At 50.8% G+C, this 26,453-nt stretch overlaps 1 protein-coding gene across 4 annotated transcripts in view; it reads left to right on the top strand.

Annotated features, from left to right (window-relative positions):
- The window catches only part of LOC137322105 (serine/threonine-protein kinase MRCK alpha-like), a 499,456-nt gene that overhangs the window by 272,424 nt on the left and 200,579 nt on the right, over window positions 1–26,453 (top strand). For all 4 annotated transcript variants that reach the window (XM_067985191.1, XM_067985192.1, XM_067985190.1 and 1 more), the window contains exon 5: window positions 12,283–12,431. In XM_067985191.1, coding sequence (XP_067841292.1) covers window positions 12,283–12,431 — 149 coding nt within the window. The remainder of the gene's footprint in view (window positions 1–12,282; window positions 12,432–26,453) is intronic.

Raw genomic sequence — 26,453 nt, 5'->3', positions numbered from 1 at the left:
GAGCAGACAGAGAGGTGTCACCTAAAAGGCCACCGAATATACAAACCCCCCCAAAAAAAGAGAGAGATAGGCAGAGACATAGACATCCGGAAGGAAGACAGCAAATGACCCATTATATTAAAAACAGATAACATTTGTTCGCTGGTGGGGTTACGTATAGCGTGACATGAACCCAAGATCCCGGTTGAGGCCGTCCTCATGGGTGCGGAACTTGGCTATCAATTTCTGCTCGACGATTTTGCGTTGTCGTGTGTCTCGAAGGTCGCCTTGGAGTATGCTTACCCGAAGGTCGGTGGCTGAATGTCCTTGACTGCTGAAGTGTTCCCCGACTGGGAGGGAACCCTCCTGTCTGGCGATTGTTGCGCGGTGTCCGTTCATCCGTTGTCGCAGTGTCTGCATGGTCTCGCCAATGTACCATGCTCTGGGGCATCCTTTCCTGCAACGTATGAGGTGGACAACGTTGGCCGAGTCACAGGAGTATGAACCGTGCACCTGGTGTGATGGTGGTATCTGTGTCGATGATCTGGCATGTCTTGCAGAGGTTACCGTGGCAGGGTTGTGTGGTGTCGTGGACGCTGTTCTCCTGAAGGCTGGGTAATTTGCTGCGAACTATGGTTTGTTTGAGGTTGGGTGGCTGTTTAAAGGCGCGTAGTGGAGGTGTGGGGATGGCCATAGCGAGGTGTTCGTCGTCATTGATGACATGTTGAAGGCTGCGGAGAACATGGCGTAGTTTCTCCGCTCCGGGGAAGTACTGGACGACGAAGGGTACTCTGTTGGTTGCGTCCCGTGTTAGTCTTCTGAGGAGGTCTACGCGATTTTTCGCTGTGGCCCGTCGGAACTGTCGATCGATGAGTCGAGCGTCATATCCCGTTCTTACTAGGGCGTCTTTCAGCGTCTGTAGGTGTCCATCGCGTTCCTCCTCGTCTGAGCAGACCATGTGTATTCGCAGGGCCTGTCCATAGGAGATGGCCTCTTTGACGTGGAAGAGAAACTACGCCATGTTCTCCGCAGCCTTCAACATGTCATCAATGACGACGAACACCTTGCTATGGCCATCCCCACACCTCCACTACTCGCCTTTAAACAGCCACGTCAAAGAGGCCATCCCCTATGGACAGGCCCTGCGAATACACAGGGTCTGCTCAGATGAGGAGGAACGCGATGGACACCTACAGACGCTGAAAGACGCCCTAGTAAGAACGAGATATGACGCTCGACTCATCGATCGACAGTTCCGACGGGCCACAGCGAAAAATCGCGTGGACCTCCTCAGAAGACTAACACGGGACGCAACCAACAGAGTATCCTTCGTCGTCCAGTACTTCCCCGGAGCGGAGAAACTACGCCATGTTCTCCGCAGCCTTCAACATGTCATCAGTGACGATGAACACCTCGCTATGGCCATCCCCACTACTCGCCTTTAAACAGCCACCCAACCTCAAACAGACCATCGTTCACAGCAAATTACCCAGCCTTCAGGAGAACAGCGTCCACGACACCACACAACCCTGCCACAGTAACCTCTGCAAGACATGCCAGATCATCGACACAGATACCACCATCACACGAGAGGACACCACCCACCAGGTGCACGGTTCATCCTCCTGTGACTCGGCCAACGTTGTCTACCTCATACGTTGCAGGAAAGGATGCCCCAGAGCATGGTACATTGGCAAGACCATGCAGACGCTGCAACAACGGATGAACGGACACCGCGCAACAATCGCCAGACAGGAGGGTTCCCTCCCAGTCGGGGAACACTTCAGCAGTCAAGGACATTCAGCCACCGATCTTCGGGTAAGCGTACTCCAAGGCGGCCTTCGAGACACACGACAACACAAAATCGTCGAGCAGAAATTGATAGCCAAGTTCCGCACCCATGAGGACGGCCTCAACCGGGATCTTGGGTTCATGTCACGCTACACGTAACCCCACCAGCGAACAAATGTTATCTGTTTTTAATATAACGGGTCATTTGCTGTCTTCCTTCCGGATGTCTCTATGTCTCTGCCTATCTCTTTTTTTTGGGGGGGTTTGTGTATTTGGTGGCCTTGTAGGTGACACCTCTCTGTCTGCTCACTGTGATTGCCTTGGCAATGGGCAGTAATCACCAGGCATTGTTCTGTGATTTATAAATGCGTCGGATTCGAAGATTTCATTTCCACAACATTCACTTGAGGAAGGAGGAAGCCTCCGAAAGCTTGTGAAATTTAAAATAAATTTGTTGGACTATAACTGAGTGTTGTAAAATTGTTTACAGTTTACTGTGGACAGTCTCTGTCTCATCCTGTTGAAGTCGGCCTTACCTAAATTTGGACTCTTAGTAGCTGTTACGGGTTTCTCCCTTTCAAACACAACGTTGAACTCGATCATATTATGGTCGCTATTAGATAAATGTTCACGCACCGTTAGACTGTTGACTAAATCTGGCTCATTACTCATGATTAAATCTAATATGGCCTGCTCCCTTGTTCGTTCTAGGACATATTGTTGCAGAAAACTGTCCTGAACACACTCAAGAAATCCGTTACCTTTCTGACATGAGCTTGTCTGCTTATCCCAATCTATGAATGTTAAAAGCCCTCATTAAAACCACTCTGCCTTTGCTACATGCTTGTCTAATCTCTGCATTTATATATTCTGCCACTTCACAGTCACTACAGTCTTAAATCCATTTCTATTTCTTAATTCTACCCATAAAGTCTCCACTGCTTGCTTACCTCTTGTGTCATTGAAGTAATTTCATCCTTAATCACGAAGGCTACTCCTCCCCCTCTACCAGTTTCCCTATCCTTCCAGTAGACCTTATAGCCTGGTATTTTCAGTTCCCAGTCCTGACCGCCTTGCAGCCATATCTCAGTAATTGCTACCATGCTATACCCTCTAAGTTGAATTTGCACCTGCAACTCATTCAATTTGTTCCTTATAACATGATACAAGGTCACAATTAGAGTACTGTGTACAATTTTGGGTACCCCATCATGGAAAAGTCATTAAAGCTATAGAGAGGGTACAGTGTAGATTAACCAGGATGATACCAGGGTTGGCAAACTATAGTTATGAGGGGAGAACTGAGAAACTGGGACTATTTCCACTGGAGCAGAGAAGGCAAAAGGAGATTTTAAAATTATGAAGAGTTTTGATAGTGAATAAGGAAAGACTATTTTTTCATTTGTCGCGTCAGTGACGATGGATTGTTGATTTAAAATAATCATTGAGAGGGAGGTTAGGAGAAATTTATTTATACAGTGTTGTTGAAGCATCGAATGCTTTACCACAACGAGTGGTTGAGGCAGGGATCATCTTTTAAGGGAAAATAAGATAAATATTTGAAACAGGGAAAGTTACAGGACTATGGTGAGAGAGCAGGACAGTGGGATTAGATTTACATTGCTCAGGCACGATGGATTGAATGGCCTCCTTCTGTGCTGTAAGCTTTTTTATGTTTATTTCGTTCTATCAGACATCCAGCATTTTCTTGTAAAAGTTTAGGTGAGAATTTTGGTTCTCGGCTGCATTGTCCCACTTGTGCAATAGTGTGCCACCTGAGTAAAACCTGCCAAAGCAGCACTGTTGCATTTGTGAAAGTGGGTAGAGTGTAAACTCGGGCAAATTAGCATTTGGTGGTGAATGTTGAAATTATTATTATGCATATGCCTGAGCACAATTGGTCTTTTTGCCTTTAGCTACTTGTACCTAAAAGTCTTAACTTCTGTGAGTGTTGGCAGATGGTATGCAGGCAGAAGCAATGAGCTCACTGACTTTGGAACGGTGACAGGCCAGGAAATGTATTTTGTACATGTACGTCTGGTCTACATTAAGTTTTATATGTTTATTGGAGAACCACAATATGTGAGTGACTGAGTTAGAAACCCAAAGTGGCAAATCAAAGCTTTCAGCCAAATTTCAACAACACTTGAATCGGGGTTAGAAGCAAAAAAATATATTTTAAGTAATTTTTATTTTAAGCTACTTAATCAGGATGATGGAAAATGGACTTGGTTTTTAGGATTCTTTTTAAAAAATTGCTCTGCATAGTGCAGGAGTGTAGCCTGGCTTGACAGGTCCTGGAAAAAACACATGCGGAGGATGCACATGAAAGAAACTTGAGTTCTTCACAACCAGCATTTAAGATTCCTCAAACATATCCAAGTTTCTTGTATGCAAAATGCACCATTGTTAGCGATGGTTTCAATTCGCAGAGTTAGTGACTTGTAGGTTCCTATTGTGGGTCAGTCATCTGTGATTTGACGATCTGATGTGGTGATCCTCAGGTTCCCCTGGGTTTCTTAACCCAGGATCACTTCCCATTTCATTTGAGTCAGAAGATCATTGTCCCATAGGTTTAGCTGGCATTACGCAAGTCAGATGTCTGATATCGTTTTTACCACGTGGAAGTTCACAGAGCTTGAAGCTGTTTCTCACAAGTAGAAATTTAGCCAGTCTTGATAGTTGTTCATTTCCTGCAGTGCAAGATCCAAAGGCAAACCAGTCATTTAAGCAATGGATAGCCATTGGATGGTCCAATACATTCCACACTGCTACCATCTTGAAGGGAAGAAACCAGGGGGTGGGTTAAGGGTCTTTGCATCCATTCCACAGCTGCTCCCTGCCCATCTGTCTGTCCGGCAAGCAAGTTTCCAAATATCACAGCACCGAAACAGCACCCTAACCAAAGTCATGAACAATATTCTCTGTGACTCCGGTGCATTACGCCTCCTCAACCGCTCTGCCACCTTTGACACATTTGACCGCATCACCCTTCTTCAAATTCTCTCCTCCATTATCCAGCTCAATGGGATTGCCCTCATTTGCTTCCATTCCTGCTTATCTGAGCGTAGCCAGAGCATCTCCAGCAATGGCTTCTCTTCCCGCTCCTGTTACCTCTCGAGTCCCCCAAGGATCCATCCTTGGTCCCCTCCTTCTCTTCATCTACACGCTGCCCCTTAGCACGTAGCCATTAGGTCAGCTTCCACATGTACAGTATACCTCTTTAACGCCTCTCTCAAGCTTTCCACTGTCTTTGTGTTGTCAGACTCTTGTCCAACATCCAGTCTTGAGTGAAACACAGTTTACTCCAGCTAAACATTGGCAAGACTGAAGCCATCCTCTTAAATGTAACCCCACTATTTAAAAAAGGAGGGAGAGAAAAAACGGAATTACAGACCAGTTAGCCTAACATCAGTAGTGGGGAAAATGCTAGAGTCTATTATAAAGGATGTGATAACAGAACAATTGGAAGGCATTAACGGGATTGGACAAAGTCAGCATGGGTTTATGAAAGGGAAATCATGCTTAACAAATCTACTGGAGTTTTTTGAGGATGTAACTAGTAGAATAGATAGGGGCGAACCAATGGATGTGGTGTACTTGAATTTTCAGAAGGCTTTTGATAAGGTCCCACACAAGAGGTTAGTGTGCAAAATTAAAGCACATGGGATTGGGGGGAATATACTGGCATGGATTGAGAATTGGTTGACAGACAGGAAACAGAAAGTAGGAATAAACGGGTCTTTTTCCGGGTGGCAGGCAGTGACGAGTGGGGTACTGCAGGGATCAGTGCTTGGGCCCCAGCTTTTTAAAAAATTCTTTAATGGGATGTGGGCGTCGCTGGCGAGGCCAGCATTTATTGCCCATCCCTAATTGCCCTTGAGAAGGTGGTGGTGAGCCGCCTTCTTGAACTGCTGCAGTCCGTGTGGTGAAGGTTCTCCCACAGTGCTGTTAGGAAGGGAGTTTCAGGATTTTGACACAGCGACGATGAAGGAACGGCGATATATTTCCAAGTCGGGATGGTGTGTGACTTGGAGGGGAACGTGCAGGTGGTGTTGTTCCCATGTGCCTGCTGCTCTTGTCCTTCTAGGTGGTAGAGGTTGTGGGTTTGGGAGGTGCTGTCGAAGAAGCCTTGGCGAGTTGCTGCAGTGCATCCTGTGGATGGTACACACTGAAGCCACAGTGCGCCAGTGGTGAAGGGAGTGAATGTTTAGGGTGGTGGATGGGGTGCCAATCAAGCGGGCTGCTTTGTCCTGGATGGTGTTGAGCTTCTTGACTGCTGTTGGAGCTGCACTCATCCAGACAAGTGGAGAGTATTCCATCACACTCCTGACTTGTGCCTTGCAGATGGTGGAAAGGCTTTGGGGAGTGAGGAGGTGAGTCACTCGCCGCAGAATACCCAGCCTCTGACCTGCTCTCGTAGCCACAGTATTTATATGGCTGGTCCAGTTAAGTTTCTGGTCAATGGTGACCCCCAGGATGTTGATGGTGGGGGATTCGGCGATGATAATGCCGTTGAATGTTAATAGGAGGTGGTTAGACTCTCTCTTGTTGGAGATGGTCCTTGTCTGGCATGAATGTTCCTTGCCACTTATGAGCCCAAGCCTGGATGTTGTCCAGGTCTTGCTGCTTGTGGGCTCGTACTGCTTCATTATTTGAGGGGTTATGAAGGGAACTGAACACTGCAATCATCAGAGAACATCCCTATTTCTGACCTTATGATGGAGGGAAGGTCATTGATGAAGCAGCTGAAGATGGTTGGGCCCAGGACACTGCCCTGAGGAACTCCTGCAGCAATGTCCTGGGGCTGAGATGATTGGCCTCCAACAACCACTACCATCTTCCTTTGCGCTAGGTATGACTCCAGCCACTGGAGAGTTTTCCCCCTGATTCCCATTGACTTCAATTTTACTAGGGCTCCTTGGTGCCACACTCTGTTAAATGCTGCCTTGATGTCAAGGGCAGTCACTCTCACCTCACCTCTGGAATTCAGCTCTTTTGTCCATGTTTGGACCAAGGCTGTAATGAAGTCTGGAGCTGAGTGGTCCTGGCGGAACCCAAACTGAGCATTGGTGAGCAGGTTATTGGTGAGTAAGTGCCGCTTGATAGCACTGTCGATGACACCTTCCATCACTTTGCTGATGATTGAGAGTAGACTGATGGGGTGGTAATTGGCCGGATTTGTCCTGCTTTTTGTGGACAGGACATACCTGGGCAATTTTCCACATTGTCGGGTAGATGCCAGTGTTGTAGCTGTACTGGAACAGCTTGGCTAGAGGCGCAGCTAGGTCTGGAGCACAAGTCTTCAGCACTACAGCCGGGATGTTGTCAGGGCCCATAGCCTTTGCTGTATCCAGTGCACTCAGCCGTTTCTTGATATCACGTGGAGTGAATCGAATTGGCAGAAGACTGGCTTCTGTGATGGTGGGGATATCGGGAGGAGGCCGAGATGGATCATCGACTTGGCAGTTCTGGCTGAAGATGGTTGCAAACTCTTCAGCCTTGTCTTTTGCACGCACGTGCTGGACTCCGCCATCATTGAGGATGGCACGGTAGCATAGTGGTTATGTTACTGGACTAGTAATCCAGAGGCCTGGACTAATAATCTGGAGTCATGAGGTCAAATCCTGCCACGGCAGCAGGGGAATTTAAATTCAATTAATTAAATAAAATCTGGAATTAAAATACTAGTATCAGTAATGATGGCCATGAAACTACCGGATTGTCATATAAAACCCATCTGGTTCGCGAATGTCCTTTAGGGAAGGAAACCTGCTGTCCTTACCCGGTCTGGCCTATATGTGACTCCAGACCCACAGCAATGTGGTTGATTCTTAATTGCCCTCTGAAATGGCCCAGCAAGCCACTCAGTTGTAAAATCTCGCTGAAAAAAGTCATAATATGAATAAAACCGGACGAATTGGACCACTAGGCACCGGACACGACAGAGGCAAACCAAGCCCAGTCGACCCTGCAAAGTCCTCCTCACTAACATCTGGGGACTTGTGCCAAAATTGGGAGAGCTGTCCCACAGACTAGTCAAGCAACAGCCTAACATAGCCATGCTCACAGAATCATACCTTTCAGCCAACGTCCCAGACTCTTCCATCACCGTCCCTGGGTGTGTCCTGTCCCACCGGCAGGACAGACCGACCAGATGTGGCGGTACAGTGGTATATAGTCAGGCGGGAGTGGCCCTGGGAGTCCTCAACATTGACACTGGACCCCGTGAAATCTCATGGCACCAGGTCAAATGTGGGCAAGGAAACCTCCTGCTGATTACCACCTCGCGCCCTCCCTCAGCTGATGAATCCGTCCTCCTCCATGTTGAACACCACTTGGAGGAAGCACTGAGGGTAGCAAGGGCACAGAATGTACTCTGGGTGGGGGACTTCAATGTCCATTCACCAAGAGTGGCTCGGTAGCACCACTACTGACCGAGCTGGCAGAGACCTGAAGGACACAGCTGCCAGACTGGGCCTGCGGCAGGTGGTGAGCGAACCAACACGAGGGAAAAACTTACTTGACCTCGTCCTCACCAATCTACCTATCGCAAATGCTATTCACAATATATATCAATGATTTGGATGAGGGAATGGAATGTAACGTTTCCAGGTTTGCAGACGACACAAAGCTGGGGTGGAATGTGAGCTGTGAGGAGGATGCAAAGAGGCTCCAATGTGATTTAGAAAAGTTGGGTGAGTGGGCAAGAACATGGCAGATTCAGTATAATGTGGATAAATGTGAGGTTATCCACTTTGGTTGTGAAAACAGAAAGTCAGATTATTATCTGAATGGTGATAGATTGGGAAAAGGGGAGGTGCAACGAGACCTGGGAGTCCTTGTACACCAGTCACTGAAAGCGAGCATTCAGGTGCAGCAAGCAGTTCGGAAGGCGAATGGTATGTTGGCGTTCATTGCAAGAAGATTTGAGTACAGGAGCAGGGATGTCTTCCTGCAGTTGTACAGGGCCTTGGTGAGACCACATCTGGAGTATTGTGTGCAGTTTTGGTTTCCTTATCTGAGGAAGGGTGTGCTTGTCATGGAGGGAGTGCAACGAAGGTTTACCAGACTGATTCCTGGTGACAGGACTGACGTATGAGGAGAGATTGGGTCGAATAGGCTTATATTCACTTGAGTGAAGAAATTTCTCTTCATCTCAGTTCTAAATGGCATATCCCGTATCCTGAGACTGTGACCCCTGGTTCTGGACTCCCCAGCCATCGGGAACATCCTCTCTGCATCTAGATGCAGGAACATCCTCCCTGCATCTAGTCTGTCTTGCCCTGTTAACATTAAAAACTCATCCAAGATTTGGATGAGTTTTTAATGTTAACAGATAGGTGGAGAATGGGAGGCCAACCAGGAAAGCATTGGAATAGTCAAAATTGAAATGGCAGAGGCACGCATGATGGTTTCAAAGGTAAATTAGTTTAGGTAGATGTGGAGGCAGGTGATGTTACGAAGGTGGAAGCAGGTAGTCTTTGTGATGGAAAGTATATAGGATTGGAAACTCAGTTCAGGTTGTGAACAGTCTGGCTCAACCCAAGACATTAGCCAGGAAGGCAATTGGAGTCCTTGACAAGGGTATGGAGTTTGTGGTGGAGGCTTAGTAACATAGAAACATAGAAAATAGGAGCAAGAGTAGGCCATTCGGTGCTCCGCCATTCAAAATGATCATGGCTGATCGTCTAACTCAGCACCCTGTTCCTGCTTTTTCCCCATATCCCTTGATCCCTTTAGCATTAAGAAACATTTCTATCTCATTCTTGAATACATCTAATGACTTGGCCTCCACTGCCTTCTGTGGTAGAAAATTCCACAGGTTCACCACCCTCTGAGTGAAGAAATTTCTCCTCATCTCAGTTCCAAATGGCATACCCTCTATCCTGAGACTGTGACCCCTGGTTCGGGACTCCCCAACCATCGGGAACATCCTCCCTGCATCTAGTCTGTCTAGTCCTGTTAGAATTTTATATGTTTCGACGAGATCACCTCTTATTCTTCTAAACTCTAGTGAACCTGCACTGAGTCCTACTCCTCCATTATCTCTGACCTTTCATTGTTGTGTTTAAATCCCTTCATTGCCTCGCCCTTCTGCATTTTTACAACCACCCCCACCCCAAATTCTCCGTTCCTCTGACTCCGGTCTTCTGATCTTTTGCCTCACCATTTTGGGCCTTGTATGCCCCATGCTATGGAGTTCCCTCCCTAAACCTCTACACCTCCTTTTCCTCCTTTAAGAGCTTGCATAAAAGCCACTTCTTTGGCAAGCTGTTGGTCACCCCTCCTAATATTTCCTTCTTTGGCTCAGTGTCCATTTATTTTGATTACGCCTCTGTGAAGCATTTGGGACTTTCTTTTAATGTTGAAGGCGCTATATAAATGTAAGATGCTGCTGACCCAACTTTCCCACCCATAAATTTGTACCATTTGGCTAAGCTTCTACTGTGGCGTTGCGGAATGAAAAGGATGGTTTTACGTACATAACAACCATGACTGCACTTCAAAGTAACTCATTGCATGTGAAAAGCTTTAAGATGTTTCTTACAGATGGATAAGATGTGATATAAAATGCAAGTCTCCTTGCTGTTCAGAAATCCAATCTTCCCCAGCTGAGGTTGCAACCTTCCTGCAACAGTGGCTGAAGCTTCAAATTTTGGTTATATGTATTAGACGTTTTGACACTAAATAATAAATCATTAAACTCCAATGTTCATATAGACCCATATGCTCAATGTACACTTGTCAGTGATAAAATCCTGCAGCGAATTCATAACATCAAATAATTGAGAGCAAAAGTCAAAATAGAGAATCTGCAAATGTAAGAACCATCTGACTCAGGCCAGATTGCTGCCATTGCTGAAAATATCTTGTGTCCTATAAATCTTGCATTTCTAAACTTCGTCGAACAATCTGGTACAATAAGGTGTCTCTGCAAAACAACATCAAGCATTTCACACCAGTGCCAGCAGGGCTGAAGTTTAGTTTGGTTTACAAGAAAGAACTTGAAAAAAAATTAATTCTTGGGATGTGGGAGTCACTGGCAAGGCCAGTATTTATTGCCATTCCTTAGCTGAGTAGCTTGCTAGGCCACTTCAGAGAGCAGTTCAGAGTCAACCACGTTGATGTGGGTCTGGAGACACATAAAGGCCACATAAGGACTGCAAGTTTCCTTCCCTAAAGTTGGGTTTTTACGATAATCTGATAGCTCCGTGGTCACTTTTACTGATGCCAGCTTTTTATTTCCAGATTTTTTTTGACTGAATTCAAACTGCCATGATGAGATGTAACCTCACGTTCTCTGGATTAGTAATAACCACTATAGTACCATTCCCAAGGTGGAAAGAAACTTGCACTGATATTGCACCTTTCATGCCCTCAAGTCCAAACTGCTTAATAAGAACATAAGAAATAGGAACAGCAGTAGGCCATACGGCCCCTCGAGACTGCTGCGCCATTCAATAAGATCATGGCTGATCTTCAAGCTCAACTCCACTTTCCCGCCCGATCCCCATATCCCTTGATTTCCCCTGGAGTCCAAAAATCTATCTACCTCAGCCTTGAACATACTCGATGACTGAGCATCTACAGCCCTCTGGGGTAGAGAATTCCAAAGATTCACAGCCCTCTGTGTGAAGAAATTCCTCCTCATCTTAGTCTTAAATGGCCGACCCCTTATCCTGTGACTATGCCCCCTAGTTCTACACTCGAAAGCCAGGGGAAACAGCCTCTTAGCATTTATCCTGTCAAACCCCCTCAGAATCTTATGTGTTTCAATGAGATCTCATTCTTCTAAACTCCACAGAGTATGGGTCTATTCTACTTAACCTCTCCTCATAGGACAACCCTCTCATCCCAGGAATCAATCTAGTCAATGAAGTACTTCTGAAGCAAAATCATTGTTTTATTGGAAACGCATCAGCCAATTTGCAGACAGCAAGGTCCCACAAACAATGAGATAAATGAGTAGATAATCTGTTTTTTTTAGTGTTGGTTCAGGGATAAATATTGGCCAGGGCACAGGGAGAACTTCCCTGCCCTTCTTCAAATAGTGTCATAGAATCTTTTACATCCACCTGTGCAGGCTCGTCTGAAAGACAGTGAGCATTCCCTCAGTACAGCAGTGGAATGTCAGCCTAGATTATGTGCTCAAGTCTCTAGAGTGAGGCTTGAACCCACAACCTTCTGACTCAGAGGGCAGAGTGCTACCAACTGAGCTGCTGCTGTGGTATTAATGCAAGGCTAAGAAGTTGTATTGTAAATCTGAAGTTGGGGCCTGAACTGACTCTGAGTGAGGCAGAGTGCGATATCCTCCACTATGGAGTCTCAGTTCCTGTTACTCCAAGTCATATGGGTTCCAGACTTCAGATTTATCCTATACCTTTAGTGTTGGATCTGTAGTGTAAGTGCAGCCTGAGATGTGCAATTAATGAAATATAATGCATTAATAATGGAAACTAATTGTCTCACTCACTATATTGTTTTTCTGCTTCTCCCTCGGTTCCACAGTATCTTGTGATGGACTACTATGTGGGAGGAGACCTCTTAACATTACTCAGTAAATTTGAGGACCGGTTGCCAGAGGACATGGCAAAATTCTACTTGGCAGAAATGGTGTTGGCCATCGATTCTGTTCACCAGTTACACTATGTGCACAGGTAAGATGAACTGATGGAATGGGTTGATCATTCCAGGGGCCAGGAAGTTAACTATAACTGACTGAGAACTTGTCATACATACTCGAAGATCTTTGCAAGAATGTCATGGACCACTGGTAACTTTTCTTACTTTATAAAAATGTAAACAATAAGTTTGCAATTGTTTGGATATTGCTTTAAGCTAATGAGTAACCTTGTCCTTATTGGGTTTATTTCTAATCGTAGCGATTCCAAAATTAGAGGAATGAATAAAGCTGCAGAACATTTCCTTATTTATAAATCATCACTTCGTTAAAGCATTTTAATTTTTCCAAATGAAAATCAGCAATGTGCATCTAGCCAGCCTTTTGTCAAATTCTATCACCATCACCACGAGCAAACCTCTTCACAGGTTCAGGCAGAAGCTCCATTAAAATTGGGGGGAGAAAGCTGAAACCTCAATGAGGTGAATCCCTAGCAAGCGTGTTGCCTATTGCCACTCGTTTGCAGCACAAGGTGTGATTGTGAGGATTGGGAATCCATTTTGCAAAGAAAAATAAAATGAATAAAATGGACATTAGGGGTCGGAACAGCTTTACTTTTGTTCTCTGTCTGGCTCAATCCTTGTTCAGGTAAATTGAAAAATACTCGGTTGGATCCGTATGTATAGTATGTTGCCATATTCTCTATTTCAAAATGTACGGGGATTGAAGACTGTTAACGCATAATAGATACATTAAAGGTGTAGTGTCTCACAAGTGTGTTCAGAAGGAAGAGGCTACGATGACATGATCATAGTAATATGGCAACCAAATAAGTTCTTCCATGGAGCTGTGGCAAGGGAAGACCAAATGTCTGTCTGTGCCTCCCAACGTCCGTGCTGGAGCATCTGAGTGTACGCCTCTCATTTGTGTAAATACGTTTGTTCAGATGTGTGAACTAGATAGAAGGAAGGAAAATGGCAGATCTTCCACGAACACACAAAGTTAATGTTTGTGGCAAACCCATCCATTATTTTTGTATGTCAGATCTTGCCTATTCTTCTCACTATATCCTTCAGCCACTTATCTCTGAATGCACTTAAACTGCCTTTTGATCCCATTCATATGGTCTGCTTCAGTGTCCTTACCTAATAACATATTCCACAAGAGTTCCACAAAGTTCTGCCTGACTTGCCCTCCTTACTCTTAATTTCCTCATCTTTAACTTGTGTCTTCCGATATTTGAACACTTTGCTATGGTGCAGATTTTGCCAGGGTCAGCTTTGACCATTTTTTGCATTAACAAGCGGGGAGGGATCAGTGTTCATTTTCTTCCTGTTGCATGGGACATACATTCGAGCTCGAGACAGGGAAATCTAGCTGGCAAGTGTTTCTGGATCTCCAGAAATATTGGTTAGGTTCCTTATTGCTATATTGTGCCAGCAAGGTTTAATTTTATAGAGATTATTTCAATTTAGGGAACTGTTCAGCCCTCTGTTCATTGTTAAGACTGTTGTTTGTGATTAGGACTAAAATGGGGAAAGGCACTTCTGCTTGCCAACAGTGTTAAATTTCCTGTTAGAAGTTCCTTGGCGGCCGGCTTTCCATAAGGGAGGTGTAATATTAATAGAAAGTGATAATTTAACAGGGACAGCTGGTGCAATGATTGTACAGACATTGCTTTCCTAGCGAGCTGCACCCACACGAGGTATGCATTACAGTCCCACCAGCGAGGAATTCTTGAGGGTCCTCAGGAAGAGAGGTGAAAGCCAAGGCTACTTGAAATGCAGCGGAGTTGTTGGGCAATATTTAGATTAGCATGGTGCCAAGGCATTTAAATCACAGACTGCTTTTAATGGTTGATGACAGATGCAGTGGAACTGACCTGGTCTGGCTTGCACTGAGATGTCTGTACATTCAGGGAGGTGGACTGTTGGGGCTCCATAGGATTCGTCTGGGCAGTAATACTACTTGTCTCAAGGCCAATAAATTAATTAAATGTTATTAATCTTGGGATAAAAACCACTCTCTCTTTGTCTACTGGTATATGTGTTTTCACCTTTGCTGTAGAAAAATGTCACATAGTGGGTAGAGGGATTGAATTCTCAGCATGGTGCTGGGTGAGTTAAAATATAAACATGTACTGTCAGAACCCCTTTTACAAAATCTTTGCTGTTTTTCTTACAGCAGCTTTGAATTCCTCTCCTCTTCCACCTCCGTATGCCAAAGGCAACAGGATTCGTGTGATGTTGCTGTCCAGTGGTCAGTGCGTTGGCACCTCCAGTGCTAAAAGAGCTGTATCAATTTTACAGTACTCAAAAGCACTGTTGTAAGAAGAAATGTAAAAGTTGCACCTTCTTGCAAGTTTTTGTGGCTTTTTAAGTATAGTGGGGTGATGTGTGCACAAGTTCAACTTATACATTGGATTTCACGTTCTTTGGTCAAATCTTCTGGCTTCCTTTGAGTAAAAGGTGCATTGAGAACTCTCCATCTACACACACAGTAATGAATTAATGTCCCAATTTATATTACAAAAGAAAAGAAAGGAAGGACGTGCATTTCTGAAGCGCTTTTCACAACCTCAGGACATTCCAAAGTGTTTTGCAGCCAATGTAGTACTTTTTGAAGTGTAGTCACTGTTGTAATGTACGAAAGGCGGCAGCCAATTTGTGCACAGCAAGATTCCAAAAACAGCAATGTGTTGATGGCCAGATAATCTGTTTTAGTGCTGTTGGTTGAGGTATGAGGTTAAAATGCTGCATCATTTTATTGTTAGTTTGTATACTTTTTAAATACTCTTGACCCCCTCCCCCTATCCCAGCCCTCATGTTAAGTCAATTTTCTTACGCTTTTTAAAATTTTCTAGTCAGATTTTAAATTGCTTATTTGTCAGATTCCCAGATCTTCTCCAGCAGAGGGAACATGTGGGAACAGTATTTACTTACCTAGCTCAGTGACTGCAATGCGTAATAAGTTTCTATGTTATGCATTTTATTACTGATGAGAAATCGCAGCAGAATGGAAACCAAATGCCTGTGAGTTGGTGGTATTCCAGCCTGGTAACTCCCAGGCTGTTATAGGCACTTGTATGATAGAGACTGAAGCACTTGATCTTGCATCAATTGATAAATTACCTGTTGATTGGAATAAAGCCCTGCTTTGATAATCTGACAATGGTAGTTGACCAGCATGGGTGTTGTGTTCTAGGATTTCAATGAAGTGTGGTGGGTGTGTGAACTTTATGTATTTTGTGGCCCATTCTACCTCACCCATCGAGGAGATTGATTCTAGATATTAGATTGATTCCTGGGATGAGAGGGTTGTGCTATGATGAGAGATTGAGTAGAATGGGCCTATACTCTGTGGAGTTTAGAAGAATAAGACGTGATCTCATTGAAACATATAAAATTCTGAAGGGGCTTCACAGGGTAGCTGCTGAGAGGTTGTTTCTCCTGGCTTTCGAGTGTCGAACTAGGGGGCATAGTCACAGGATAAGGGGTCGGCCGTTTAAGACAGATGAGGAGGAATTTCTTCACTCAGAGGTTTGTGAATCTTTGGAATTAAGCCAAAAGGCTGTGGATGCTGAGTCGTTGAATATATTCAAGGCTGAGATAGTGGAAATCTGGGACATTCACCCCCCAAAAAGCTGTTGAGACTGGGGGTCAATTGAAAATTTCAAGACTGAGATTGATTTTTGTTAGGTAAGGGTATTAAGGGTTACGGAACCAAGGTGGGTTGATGGAGTTAAGGCACAGATCAACCATGATCTAATTGAATGGCGGAGCAGACTCGAGGGGCTCAATGACCTCCTCCTGTTCCTATGTTCCTGTGGCAATCCAGGAGATCAATGAAGCCGCAGCCAGACATTAGGAGGAGGATATAAGAGCTGTTGTCACTTCTCTAGTGGTAACAGTTACTGCCTGTGTTTGAATTTAGCAATTTACTGCACTCCCCTCCCCCCCCCCCCCCCCCCCCCCCCAACCCTGTTCATTTGATTCCGGTGGATGGGTCATGGGAGGGACATCGAGGTGGCCAATTCTGGGGTTGACCCAGAAGTCGGTGGTTCCGTAACCCTTAATACCCTTACCTAACAAAAATCAATCTCAGTCCAGGCCTTTATGTCAGAGGCAGTTGTAAACAGTCTGTTGCTCAGACCTACACGCTGCCCCTTGACATCATCTGAAGACATGACATCAGGTTCCACACGTATACTGAAGATACTCGGCTCTACCTCACCATCACGACCTCTCATGACCCCTTCACTGGCTGTGTTGTCAGGCTGATGGTCTAGCATCCAGTCTTGGATGAATTGCAAATTCCTCCAATTAAACATTGGGAAGACCAAAGACGTTGTCTTCGGTCCCCGCCACAAACCCTGTTCCCTTGCTACTGATTCCATCCCCCTACCTGGCCACAGTCTCAGGCTGAAATAGACTGTTTGCGACCTCGGCATCCTAATTGACCTGAAGCTCAGCTTCTGACCCCATATCCTCTCCATCAGAAAGACACCTCTACAGTATTGCTGGTCTCAGCCCCTGCCTCAGCTCATCTGATGCTGAAGGCCTCATCCTTGCCTTTGTGACCTCCAAACTCGACTATTCCAATGCTCTCCTGGCCGGCCTCCCATCTTCCACCCTCTATAAACTTCAGCTCTTCCAAAACTCTGCTACACATATCCTAACTCACAGCAAGTCTCGTTCACTCATCACCACTGTGCTTGCTGACCTACATTGACTCCCAGTCCACCAACACCTTGATTTTAAAATTCTCATCCTCACGCTGAAATCCCTCCATGGCATCACCCCTTCCTATCTGAACTTGGTAGTGTCAGCGCTGTGCGTTCTCTGAATCATAGAATGGTTACAGCACAAAAGGAGGCCATTCGACCCATCAAGCCTGTGCCGACTCTTTGTAACAGCAAAACAGTTAGTCCCACTCCCCTGCACTTTCTCTGTAGCCCTGCAAATTTTTCCCCTTCAAATATTTATTCAATTCCTTTTTGAAAGCCACAGTTGAATCTGTTTCCACCACCCCCTCAGGCAGTGGATTCCAGATAACCACTCGCTGTGTAAAAATTTTTTTCCTCATGTCGCGTTTGGTTCTTTTGCCAACCACCTTAAAGCTGTGCCTCTGATTCTCGACCCTTATGCCAATGGGAACAGTTTCTCTTTTTTTTACTTTATCTAAACCCTTCATGATTTTGAACACTTCTATCAAATCTCCTCTTAACCTTCTCTGCTCGAAGGAGAACAATCCCAGCTTCTCCAGTCTATCCACATAACTGAAGTCCCTCATCCCTGGAACTATTCTAGTAAATCTTTTCTGCACCCTCTCTAAGGCCTTCACATCCGTGCGGTGTCCAGAATTGCACACAATACTCCAGTTTTGGCCGAACCAGTATTTTATAAAGGTTCAACATAACTTCCGTGCTCAACCTGTCTGCTACCTTCAAAGATTTGTGCACATATACCCCCAGATCTCTCTGTTCCTGCACCTCCTCTAGAATTGTAATATTTAGCTTATTTTGCCTTTCCTCGCTCTTCCTGCCAAAATGTATCACTTCGCTCCACTCTGTGTTAAATTTCATCTGCCTCGTGTCTGCCCATTCCACCAGCCTGTCTATGTTCTCTTCAAGTCTGTTACTATCCTCTTTACTGTTTACTACACTTCCAAATTTTGTGTCATCTGCAAATTTTGAAATTGTTCCCTGTACACCCAAGTCCAAGTCATTAATATATATCAAGAAAGCAGTGGTCCCAGTACAGACCCCTGGGGAACACCTTTCTCCAGTCTGAAAGACAACCATTCACCACTATTCTCTGTTTCCTGTCACTTAGCCAATGTTGTATCCATGCTGCCACTGCCCCTTTTATTCCATGGGCTTGAATTTTGCTGTCAAGCCTATTGTATGGCACATTATCAGATGCCTTTTGGAAGTCCATACACACATGAACTGCATTGCCCTCATCAACCCTCTCAGTTACCTCATCAAAAAACTCAAATCAAGTTAGTGAAACACGATTTGCCTTTAACAAATCCATGCTGGCTTTCCTTTATTAATCCACACTTGTCCAAGTGACTATTAATTTTGTCCCGGATTATCATTTCTAAAAGCTTCCCCACCACCATGGTTAAACTGACTGGCCTGTAGTTGCCGGGTTTATCCTTACACCCTTTTTTGAACAAGGATGTAACTTTTACAATTCTCCAGTCCTCTGGCACCACCCCCCGTATCTAAGGATGTTTGGAAGATTATGGCCAGTACCTCTGCAATTTCCACCCTTAATTCCCTCAGCAACCTAGGATGTATCCCATCCGGACTGGGTGACTGATCTACTTTGAGCACAGCCAGCCTTTCTAGAACCTCCTCTTCGTCAATTTTTAGCCCATCCAGTATCTCAACCACCTTTTGTTTTACTGTGACTTTGGCAGCATCTTCTTCCTTGGTAAAGACAGATGCAAAGTACTCATTTAGTACCTCAGCCATCCCCTCTGCCTCCATGCGTAGATCTCCTTTTTGGTCCCTAATCGGCCCCACCCCTCCTCTTTACTACCCGTTTACTATTTATATGCCTATAGAAGTCTTTTGGATTCCCTTTTATGTTGGCCACCAGTCTATTCTCATACTCTCTCTTTGGCCCTCTTATTTCCTTTTTCACTTCTCTTTCTATGTTCAGCTTGACATCTGTCATATGCTCCCTTTTTCTGCTTCATCTTACTCTCTACCTCTTTCGTCATCCAGGGAGCTCTGGCTTTGGTTGCCCAACCTCTCCCCCTTGTGGGAATGGACCTAGACACTCTCTCCACCACTGCAATAATCTCCTTAATCAATACTGCCACCCCCCTATCTTTTTTTTCCTTCCCTGTCTTTCATTAACACCCAATCCTGCCCTTTTTTTGAGCCATGTCTCAGTTATCGACACTACGTCAAATTGCCATATGGCTATTTGTGCCTGAAGCTCACCAACCTTATTTATCACGCTTTGTGTGTTTACATAAATGCTTTCTAAACTATCTTAGACCATCTCATATTCTCTCTTGGTCTGATCCCACCAAATACTCTACTGTTTCTCACTCTAGTGCTATCTGTCTCTCCCAATCCTTTGTGCACCTTGTTTCTCCTTTCTAATGCTATATCCTGGTGCCCACCCCCCTGCCAAATTAGTTTAAACCCTCCCCCACGGCAGTAGTGAACCTCCCCACAAGGACATTGGTCCCAGCTGTGATGAGGTGCAACCCGTCCTTGAACAGGTCCCTTCTACTCCAGAACTGGTCCCAATGCCTCAAGAATCTGAAGCCCTCCCTCTTGCACCTGAACTGGGTCGTGTCAGCCCTGTCCGTTCTCTGAACTGGGTCGTGTCAGCCCTGTCCGTTCTCTGAACTGGGTCGTGTCAGCCCTGTCCGTTCTCTGAACTGGGTCGTGTCAGCCCTGTCCGTTCTCTGAACTGGGTCGTGTCAGCCCTGTCCGTTCTCTGAACTGGGTCGTGTCAGCCCTGTCCGTTCTCTGAACTGGGTCGTGTCAGCCCTGTCCGTTCTCTGAACTGGGTCGTGTCAGCCCTGTCCGTTCTCTGAACTGGGTCGTGTCAGCCCTGTCCGTTCTCTGAACTGGGTCGTGTCAGCCCTGTCCGTTCTCTGAACTGGGTCGTGTCAGCCCTGTCCGTTCTCTGAACTGGGTCGTGTCAGCCCTGTCCGTTCTCTGAACTGGGTCGTGTCAGCCCTGTCCGTTCTCTGAACTGGGTCGTGTCAGCCCTGTCCGTTCTCTGAACTGGGTCGTGTCAGCCCTGTCCGTTCTCTGAACTGGGTCGTGTCAGCCCTGTCCGTTCTCTGAACTGGGTCGTGTCAGCCCTGTCCGTTCTCTGAACTGGGTCGTGTCAGCCCTGTCCGTTCTCTGAACTGGGTCGTGTCAGCCCTGTCCGTTCTCTGAACTGGGTCGTGTCAGCCCTGTCCGTTCTCTGAACTGGGTCGTGTCAGCCCTGTCCGTTCTCTGAACTGGGTCGTGTCAGCCCTGTCCGCTCTCTGAACTGGGTCGTGTCAGCCCTGTCCGCTCTCTGAACTGGGTCGTGTCAGCCCTGTCCGCTCTCTGAACTGGGTCGTGTCAGCCCTGTCCGCTCTCTGAACTGGGTCGTGTCAGCCCTGTCCGCTCTCTGAACTGGGTCGTGTCAGCCCTGTCCGTTCTCTGAACTGGGTCGTGTCAGCCCTGTCCGTTCTCTGAACTGGGTCGTGTCAGCCCTGTCCGTTCTCTGAACTGGGTCGTGTCAGCCCTGTCCGCTCTCTGAACTGGGTCGTGTCAGCCCTGTCCGCTCTCTGAACTGGGTCGTGTCAGCCCTGTCCGTTCTCTGAACTGGGTCGTGTCAGCCCTGTCCGTTGTTTGCACTTGGGTGTCGGCGCCGCGCGCTCTCTGAACTCGGGAGTGTCGGCGCCGCGCGCTCTCTGAACTCGGGAGTGTCGGCGCCGCGCGCTCTCTGAACTCGGGAGTGTCGGCGCCGCGCGCTCTCTGAACTCGGGAGTGTCGGGCGCCGCGCGCTCTCTGAACTCGGGAGTGTCGGCGCCGCGCGCTCTCTGAACTCGGGAGTGTCGGGCGCCGCGCGCTCTCTGAACTCGGGAGTGTCGGCGCCGCGCGCTCTCTGAACTCGGGAGTGTCGGCGCCGCGCGCTCTCTGAACTCGGGAGTGTCGGCGCCGCGCGCTCTCTGAACTCGGGAGTGTCGGCGCCGCGCGCTCTCTGAACTCGGGAGTGTCGGCGCCGCGCGCTCTCTGAACTCGGGAGTGTCGGCGCCGCGCGCTCTCTGAACTCGGGAGTGTCGGCGCCGCGCGCTCTCTGAACTCGGGAGTGTCGGCGCCGCGCGCTCTCTGAACTCGGGAGTGTCGGCGCCGCGCGCTCTCTGAACTCGGGTGTGTCGGCGCCGCGCGCTCTCTGAACTCGGGAGTGTCGGCGCCGCGCGCTCTCTGAACTCGGGAGTGTCGGCGCCGCGCGCTCTCTGAACTCGGGAGTGTCGGCGCCGCGCGCTCTCGGAACTCGGGAGTGTCGGCGCCGCGCGCTCTCGGAACTCGGGAGTGTCGGCGCCGCGCGCTCTCTGTACTCGGGAGTGTCGGCGCCGCGCGCTCTCTGAACGCGGGAGTGTCGGCGCCGCGCGCTCTCTGAACTCGGGAGTGTCGGCGCCGCGCGCTCTCTGATCTCGGGAGTGTCGGCGCCGCGCGCTCTCTGAACTCGGGAGTGTCGGCGCCGCGCGCTCTCTGAACTCGGGAGTGTCGGCGCCGCGCGCTCTCTGAACTCGGGAGTGTCGGCGCCGCGCGCTCTCTGAACTCGGGAGTGTCGGCGCCGCGCGCTCTCTGAACTCGGGAGTGTCGGCGCCGCGCGCTCTCTGAACTCGGGAGTGTCGGCGCCGCGCGCTCTCTGAACTCGGGAGTGTCGGCGCCGCGCGCTCTCTGAACTCGGGAGTGTCGGCGCCGCGCGCTCTCTGAACTCGGGAGTGTCGGCGCCGCGCGCTCTCTGAACTCGGGAGTGTCGGCGCCGCGCGCTCTCTGAACTCGGGAGTGTCGGCGCCGCGCGCTCTCTGAACTCGGGAGTGTCGGCGCCGCGCGCTCTCTGAACTCGGGAGTGTCGGCGCCGCGCGCTCTCTGAACTCGGGAGTGTCGGCGCCGCGCGCTCTCTGAACTCGGGAGTGTCGGCGCCGCGCGCTCTCTGAACTCGGGAGTGTCGGCGCCGCGCGCTCTCTGAACTCGGGAGTGTCGGCGCCGCGCGCTCTCTGAACTCGGGAGTGTCGGCGCCGCGCGCTCTCTGAACTCGGGAGTGTCGGCGCCGCGCGCTCTCTGAACTCGGGAGTGTCGGCGCCGCGCGCTCTCTGAACTCGGGAGTGTCGGCGCCGCGCGCTCTCTGAACTCGGGAGTGTCGGCGCCGCGCGCTCTCTGAACTCGGGAGTGTCGGCGCCGCGCGCTCTCTGAACTCGGGAGTGTCGGCGCCGCGCGCTCTCTGAACTCGGGAGTGTCGGCGCCGCGCGCTCTCTGAACTCGGGAGTGTCGGCGCCGCGCGCTCTCTGAACTCGGGAGTGTCGGCGCCGCGCGCTCTCTGAACTCGGGAGTGTCGGCGCCGCGCGCTCTCTGAACTCGGGAGTGTCGGCGCCGCGCGCTCTCTGAACTCGGGAGTGTCGGCGCCGCGCGCTCTCTGAACTCGGGAGTGTCGGCGCCGCGCGCTCTCTGAACTCGGGAGTGTCGGCGCCGCGCGCTCTCTGAACTCGGGAGTGTCGGCGCCGCGCGCTCTCTGAACTCGGGAGTGTCGGCGCCGCGCGCTCTCTGAACTCGGGAGTGTCGGCGCCGCGCGCTCTCTGAACTCGGGAGTGTCGGCGCCGCGCGCTCTCTGAACTCGGGAGTGTCGGCGCCGCGCGCTCTCTGAACTCGGGAGTGTCGGCGCCGCGCGCTCTCTGAACTCGGGAGTGTCGGCGCCGCGCGCTCTCTGAACTCGGGAGTGTCGGCGCCGCGCGCTCTCTGAACTCGGGAGTGTCGGCGCCGCGCGCTCTCTGAACTCGGGAGTGTCGGCGCCGCGCGCTCTCTGAACTCGGGAGTGTCGGCGCCGCGCGCTCTCTGAACTCGGGAGTGTCGGCGCCGCGCGCTCTCTGAACTCGGGAGTGTCGGCGCCGCGCGCTCTCTGAACTCGGGGGTGTCGGCGCCGCGCGCTCTCTGAACTCGGGGGTGTCGGCGCCGCGCGCTCTCTGAACTCGGGGGTGTCGGCGCCGCGCGCTCTCTGAACTCGGGGGTGTCGGCGCCGCGCGCTCTCTGAACTCGGGGGTGTCGGCGCCGCGCGCTCTCTGAACTCGGGGGTGTCGGCGCCGCGCGCTCTCTGAACTCGGGGGTGTCGGCGCCGCGCGCTCTCTGAACTCGGGGGTGTCGGCGCCGCGCGCTCTCTGAACTCGGGGGTGTCGGCGCCGCGCGCTCTCTGAACTCGGGGGTGTCGGCGCCGCGCGCTCTCTGAACTCGGGGGTGTCGGCGCCGCGCGCTCTCTGAACTCGGGGGTGTCGGCGCCGCGCGCTCTCTGAACTCGGGGGTGTCGGCGCCGCGCGCTCTCTGAACTCGGGGGTGTCGGCGCCGCGCGCTCTCTGAACTCGGGGGTGTCGGCGCCGCGCGCTCTCTGAACTCGGGGGTGTCGGCGCCGCGCGCTCTCTGAACTCGGGGGTGTCGGCGCCGCGCGCTCTCTGAACTCGGGGGTGTCGGCGCCGCGCGCTCTCTGAACTCGGGGGTGTCGGCGCCGCGCGCTCTCTGAACTCGGGGGTGTCGGCGCCGCGCGCTCTCTGAACTCGGGAGTGTCGGCGCCGCGCGCTCTCTGAACTCGGGAGTGTCGGCGCCGCGCGCTCTCTGAACTCGGGAGTGTCGGCGCCGCGCGCTCTCTGAACTCGGGAGTGTCGGCGCCGCGCGCTCTCTGAACTCGGGAGTGTCGGCGCCGCGCGCTCTCTGAACTCGGGAGTGTCGGCGCCGCGCGCTCTCTGAACTCGGGAGTGTCGGCGCCGCGCGCTCTCTGAACTCGGGAGTGTCGGCGCCGCGCGCTCTCTGAACTCGGGAGTGTCGGCGCCGCGCGCTCTCTGAACTCGGGAGTGTCGGCGCCGCGCGCTCTCTGAACTCGGGAGTGTCGGCGCCGCGCGCTCTCTGAACTCGGGAGTGTCGGCGCCGCGCGCTCTCTGAACTCGGGAGTGTCGGCGCCGCGCGCTCTCTGAACTCGGGAGTGTCGGCGCCGCGCGCTCTCTGAACTCGGGAGTGTCGGCGCCGCGCGCTCTCTGAACTCGGGAGTGTCGGCGCCGCGCGCTCTCTGAACTCGGGAGTGTCGGCGCCGCGCGCTCTCTGAACTCGGGAGTGTCGGCGCCGCGCGCTCTCTGAACTCGGGAGTGTCGGCGCCGCGCGCTCTCTGAACTCGGGAGTGTCGGCGCCGCGCGCTCTCTGAACTCGGGAGTGTCGGCGCCGCGCGCTCTCTGAACTCGGGAGTGTCGGCGCCGCGCGCTCTCTGAACTCGGGAGTGTCGGCGCCGCGCGCTCTCTGAACTCGGGAGTGTCGGCGCCGCGCGCTCTCTGAACTCGGGAGTGTCGGCGCCGCGCGCTCTCTGAACTCGGGAGTGTCGGCGCCGCGCGCTCTCTGAACTCGGGAGTGTCGGCGCCGCGCGCTCTCTGAACTCGGGAGTGTCGGCGCCGCGCGCTCTCTGAACTCGGGAGTGTCGGCGCCGCGCGCTCTCTGAACTCGGGAGTGTCGGCGCCGCGCGCTCTCTGAACTCGGGAGTGTCGGCGCCGCGCGCTCTCTGAACTCGGGAGTGTCGGCGCCGCGCGCTCTCTGAACTCGGGAGTGTCGGCGCCGCGCGCTCTCTGAACTCGGGAGTGTCGGCGCCGCGCGCTCTCTGAACTCGGGAGTGTCGGCGCCGCGCGCTCTCTGAACTCGGGAGTGTCGGCGCCGCGCGCTCTCTGAACTCGGGAGTGTCGGCGCCGCGCGCTCTCTGAACTCGGGAGTGTCGGCGCCGCGCGCTCTCTGAACTCGGGAGTGTCGGCGCCGCGCGCTCTCTGAACTCGGGAGTGTCGGCGCCGCGCGCTCTCTGAACTCGGGAGTGTCGGCGCCGCGCGCTCTCTGAACTCGGGAGTGTCGGCGCCGCGCGCTCTCTGAACTCGGGAGTGTCGGCGCCGCGCGCTCTCTGAACTCGGGAGTGTCGGCGCCGCGCGCTCTCTGAACTCGGGAGTGTCGGCGCCGCGCGCTCTCTGAACTCGGGAGTGTCGGCGCCGCGCGCTCTCTGAACTCGGGAGTGTCGGCGCCGCGCGCTCTCTGAACTCGGGAGTGTCGGCGCCGCGCGCTCTCTGAACTCGGGAGTGTCGGCGCCGCGCGCTCTCTGAACTCGGGAGTGTCGGCGCCGCGCGCTCTCTGAACTCGGGAGTGTCGGCGCCGCGCGCTCTCTGAACTCGGGAGTGTCGGCGCCGCGCGCTCTCTGAACTCGGGAGTGTCGGCGCCGCGCGCTCTCTGAACTCGGGAGTGTCGGCGCCGCGCGCTCTCTGAACTCGGGAGTGTCGGCGCCGCGCGCTCTCTGAACTCGGGAGTGTCGGCGCCGCGCGCTCTCTGAACTCGGGAGTGTCGGCGCCGCGCGCTCTCTGAACTCGGGAGTGTCGGCGCCGCGCGCTCTCTGAACTCGGGAGTGTCGGCGCCGCGCGCTCTCTGAACTCGGGAGTGTCGGCGCCGCGCGCTCTCTGAACTCGGGAGTGTCGGCGCCGCGCGCTCTCTGAACTCGGGAGTGTCGGCGCCGCGCGCTCTCTGAACTCGGGAGTGTCGGCGCCGCGCGCTCTCTAGACTTGGGAGTGTTCTCGCTGTGCCTTATTTGAACTCTTTAGCCTGCCTGACAATGACTGGATCGAATTACACATTACAGAGAACTTGAATTACTCTGCAGCAAACTGGATCCAGTTGCACATTCCAGACAAAGGGTTGAGTGAATATTGTCCACCCACATCCTGTCAGTGACAATAGCAAATTATCTTAGTTCCACCACAGTGGTGGTAACAGATGCGACCCATGGGAGTATCTGTGTACAGTAAACCCAGTCAAGACCTGGTGTGTTAATGCTGACCAGCTACTTGAAAGAAGATTGCAATCTCTGGCATTTTGTGGGACTTTGTGATCTTCATTAATCAGTGGCAATTAGTGTTTCCTTTGCTTCTTTAACATGGGAATGCATATTGACTGCTAAATTTCTATGGCTCCTGAAGTAAGTCACATTTAAAACATATCCAGCCACCCAGTGATGTACTGGGGCCATCCTCTGGTGGGGTCACCTTATAATGTATCAGGCCTGCAGCTCTTTAAATGCCTGGTGACAACATTACTGTTGAGCGTCAAGCAGGCCCAGAATTGAGTGCAGCTGCTCTGCACTGTGCCAGGGCTGCACCAGTGTGAATTGTTCCATTTCTACAACAGCCATCTTTATAACACCTAATTGGTGGGCAGTTTTGTGTGGTGGCGCTCCTAACACTAGGATCTGGGTTGAGGCTCCCTGACTTTTCGTTTGGTCCTTTAAAAAGGGCATCGTTATCTCTGAGTTTTCAGTTCTGACAA

This window comes from Heptranchias perlo, chromosome 5 (genome assembly GCF_035084215.1).
Source record: "Heptranchias perlo isolate sHepPer1 chromosome 5, sHepPer1.hap1, whole genome shotgun sequence".
Taxonomy (NCBI): domain Eukaryota; kingdom Metazoa; phylum Chordata; class Chondrichthyes; order Hexanchiformes; family Hexanchidae; genus Heptranchias; species Heptranchias perlo.
The sequence above is the reverse complement of the archived record's forward strand: the minus strand, read 5'-3'. Positions and strand labels throughout refer to the sequence as shown.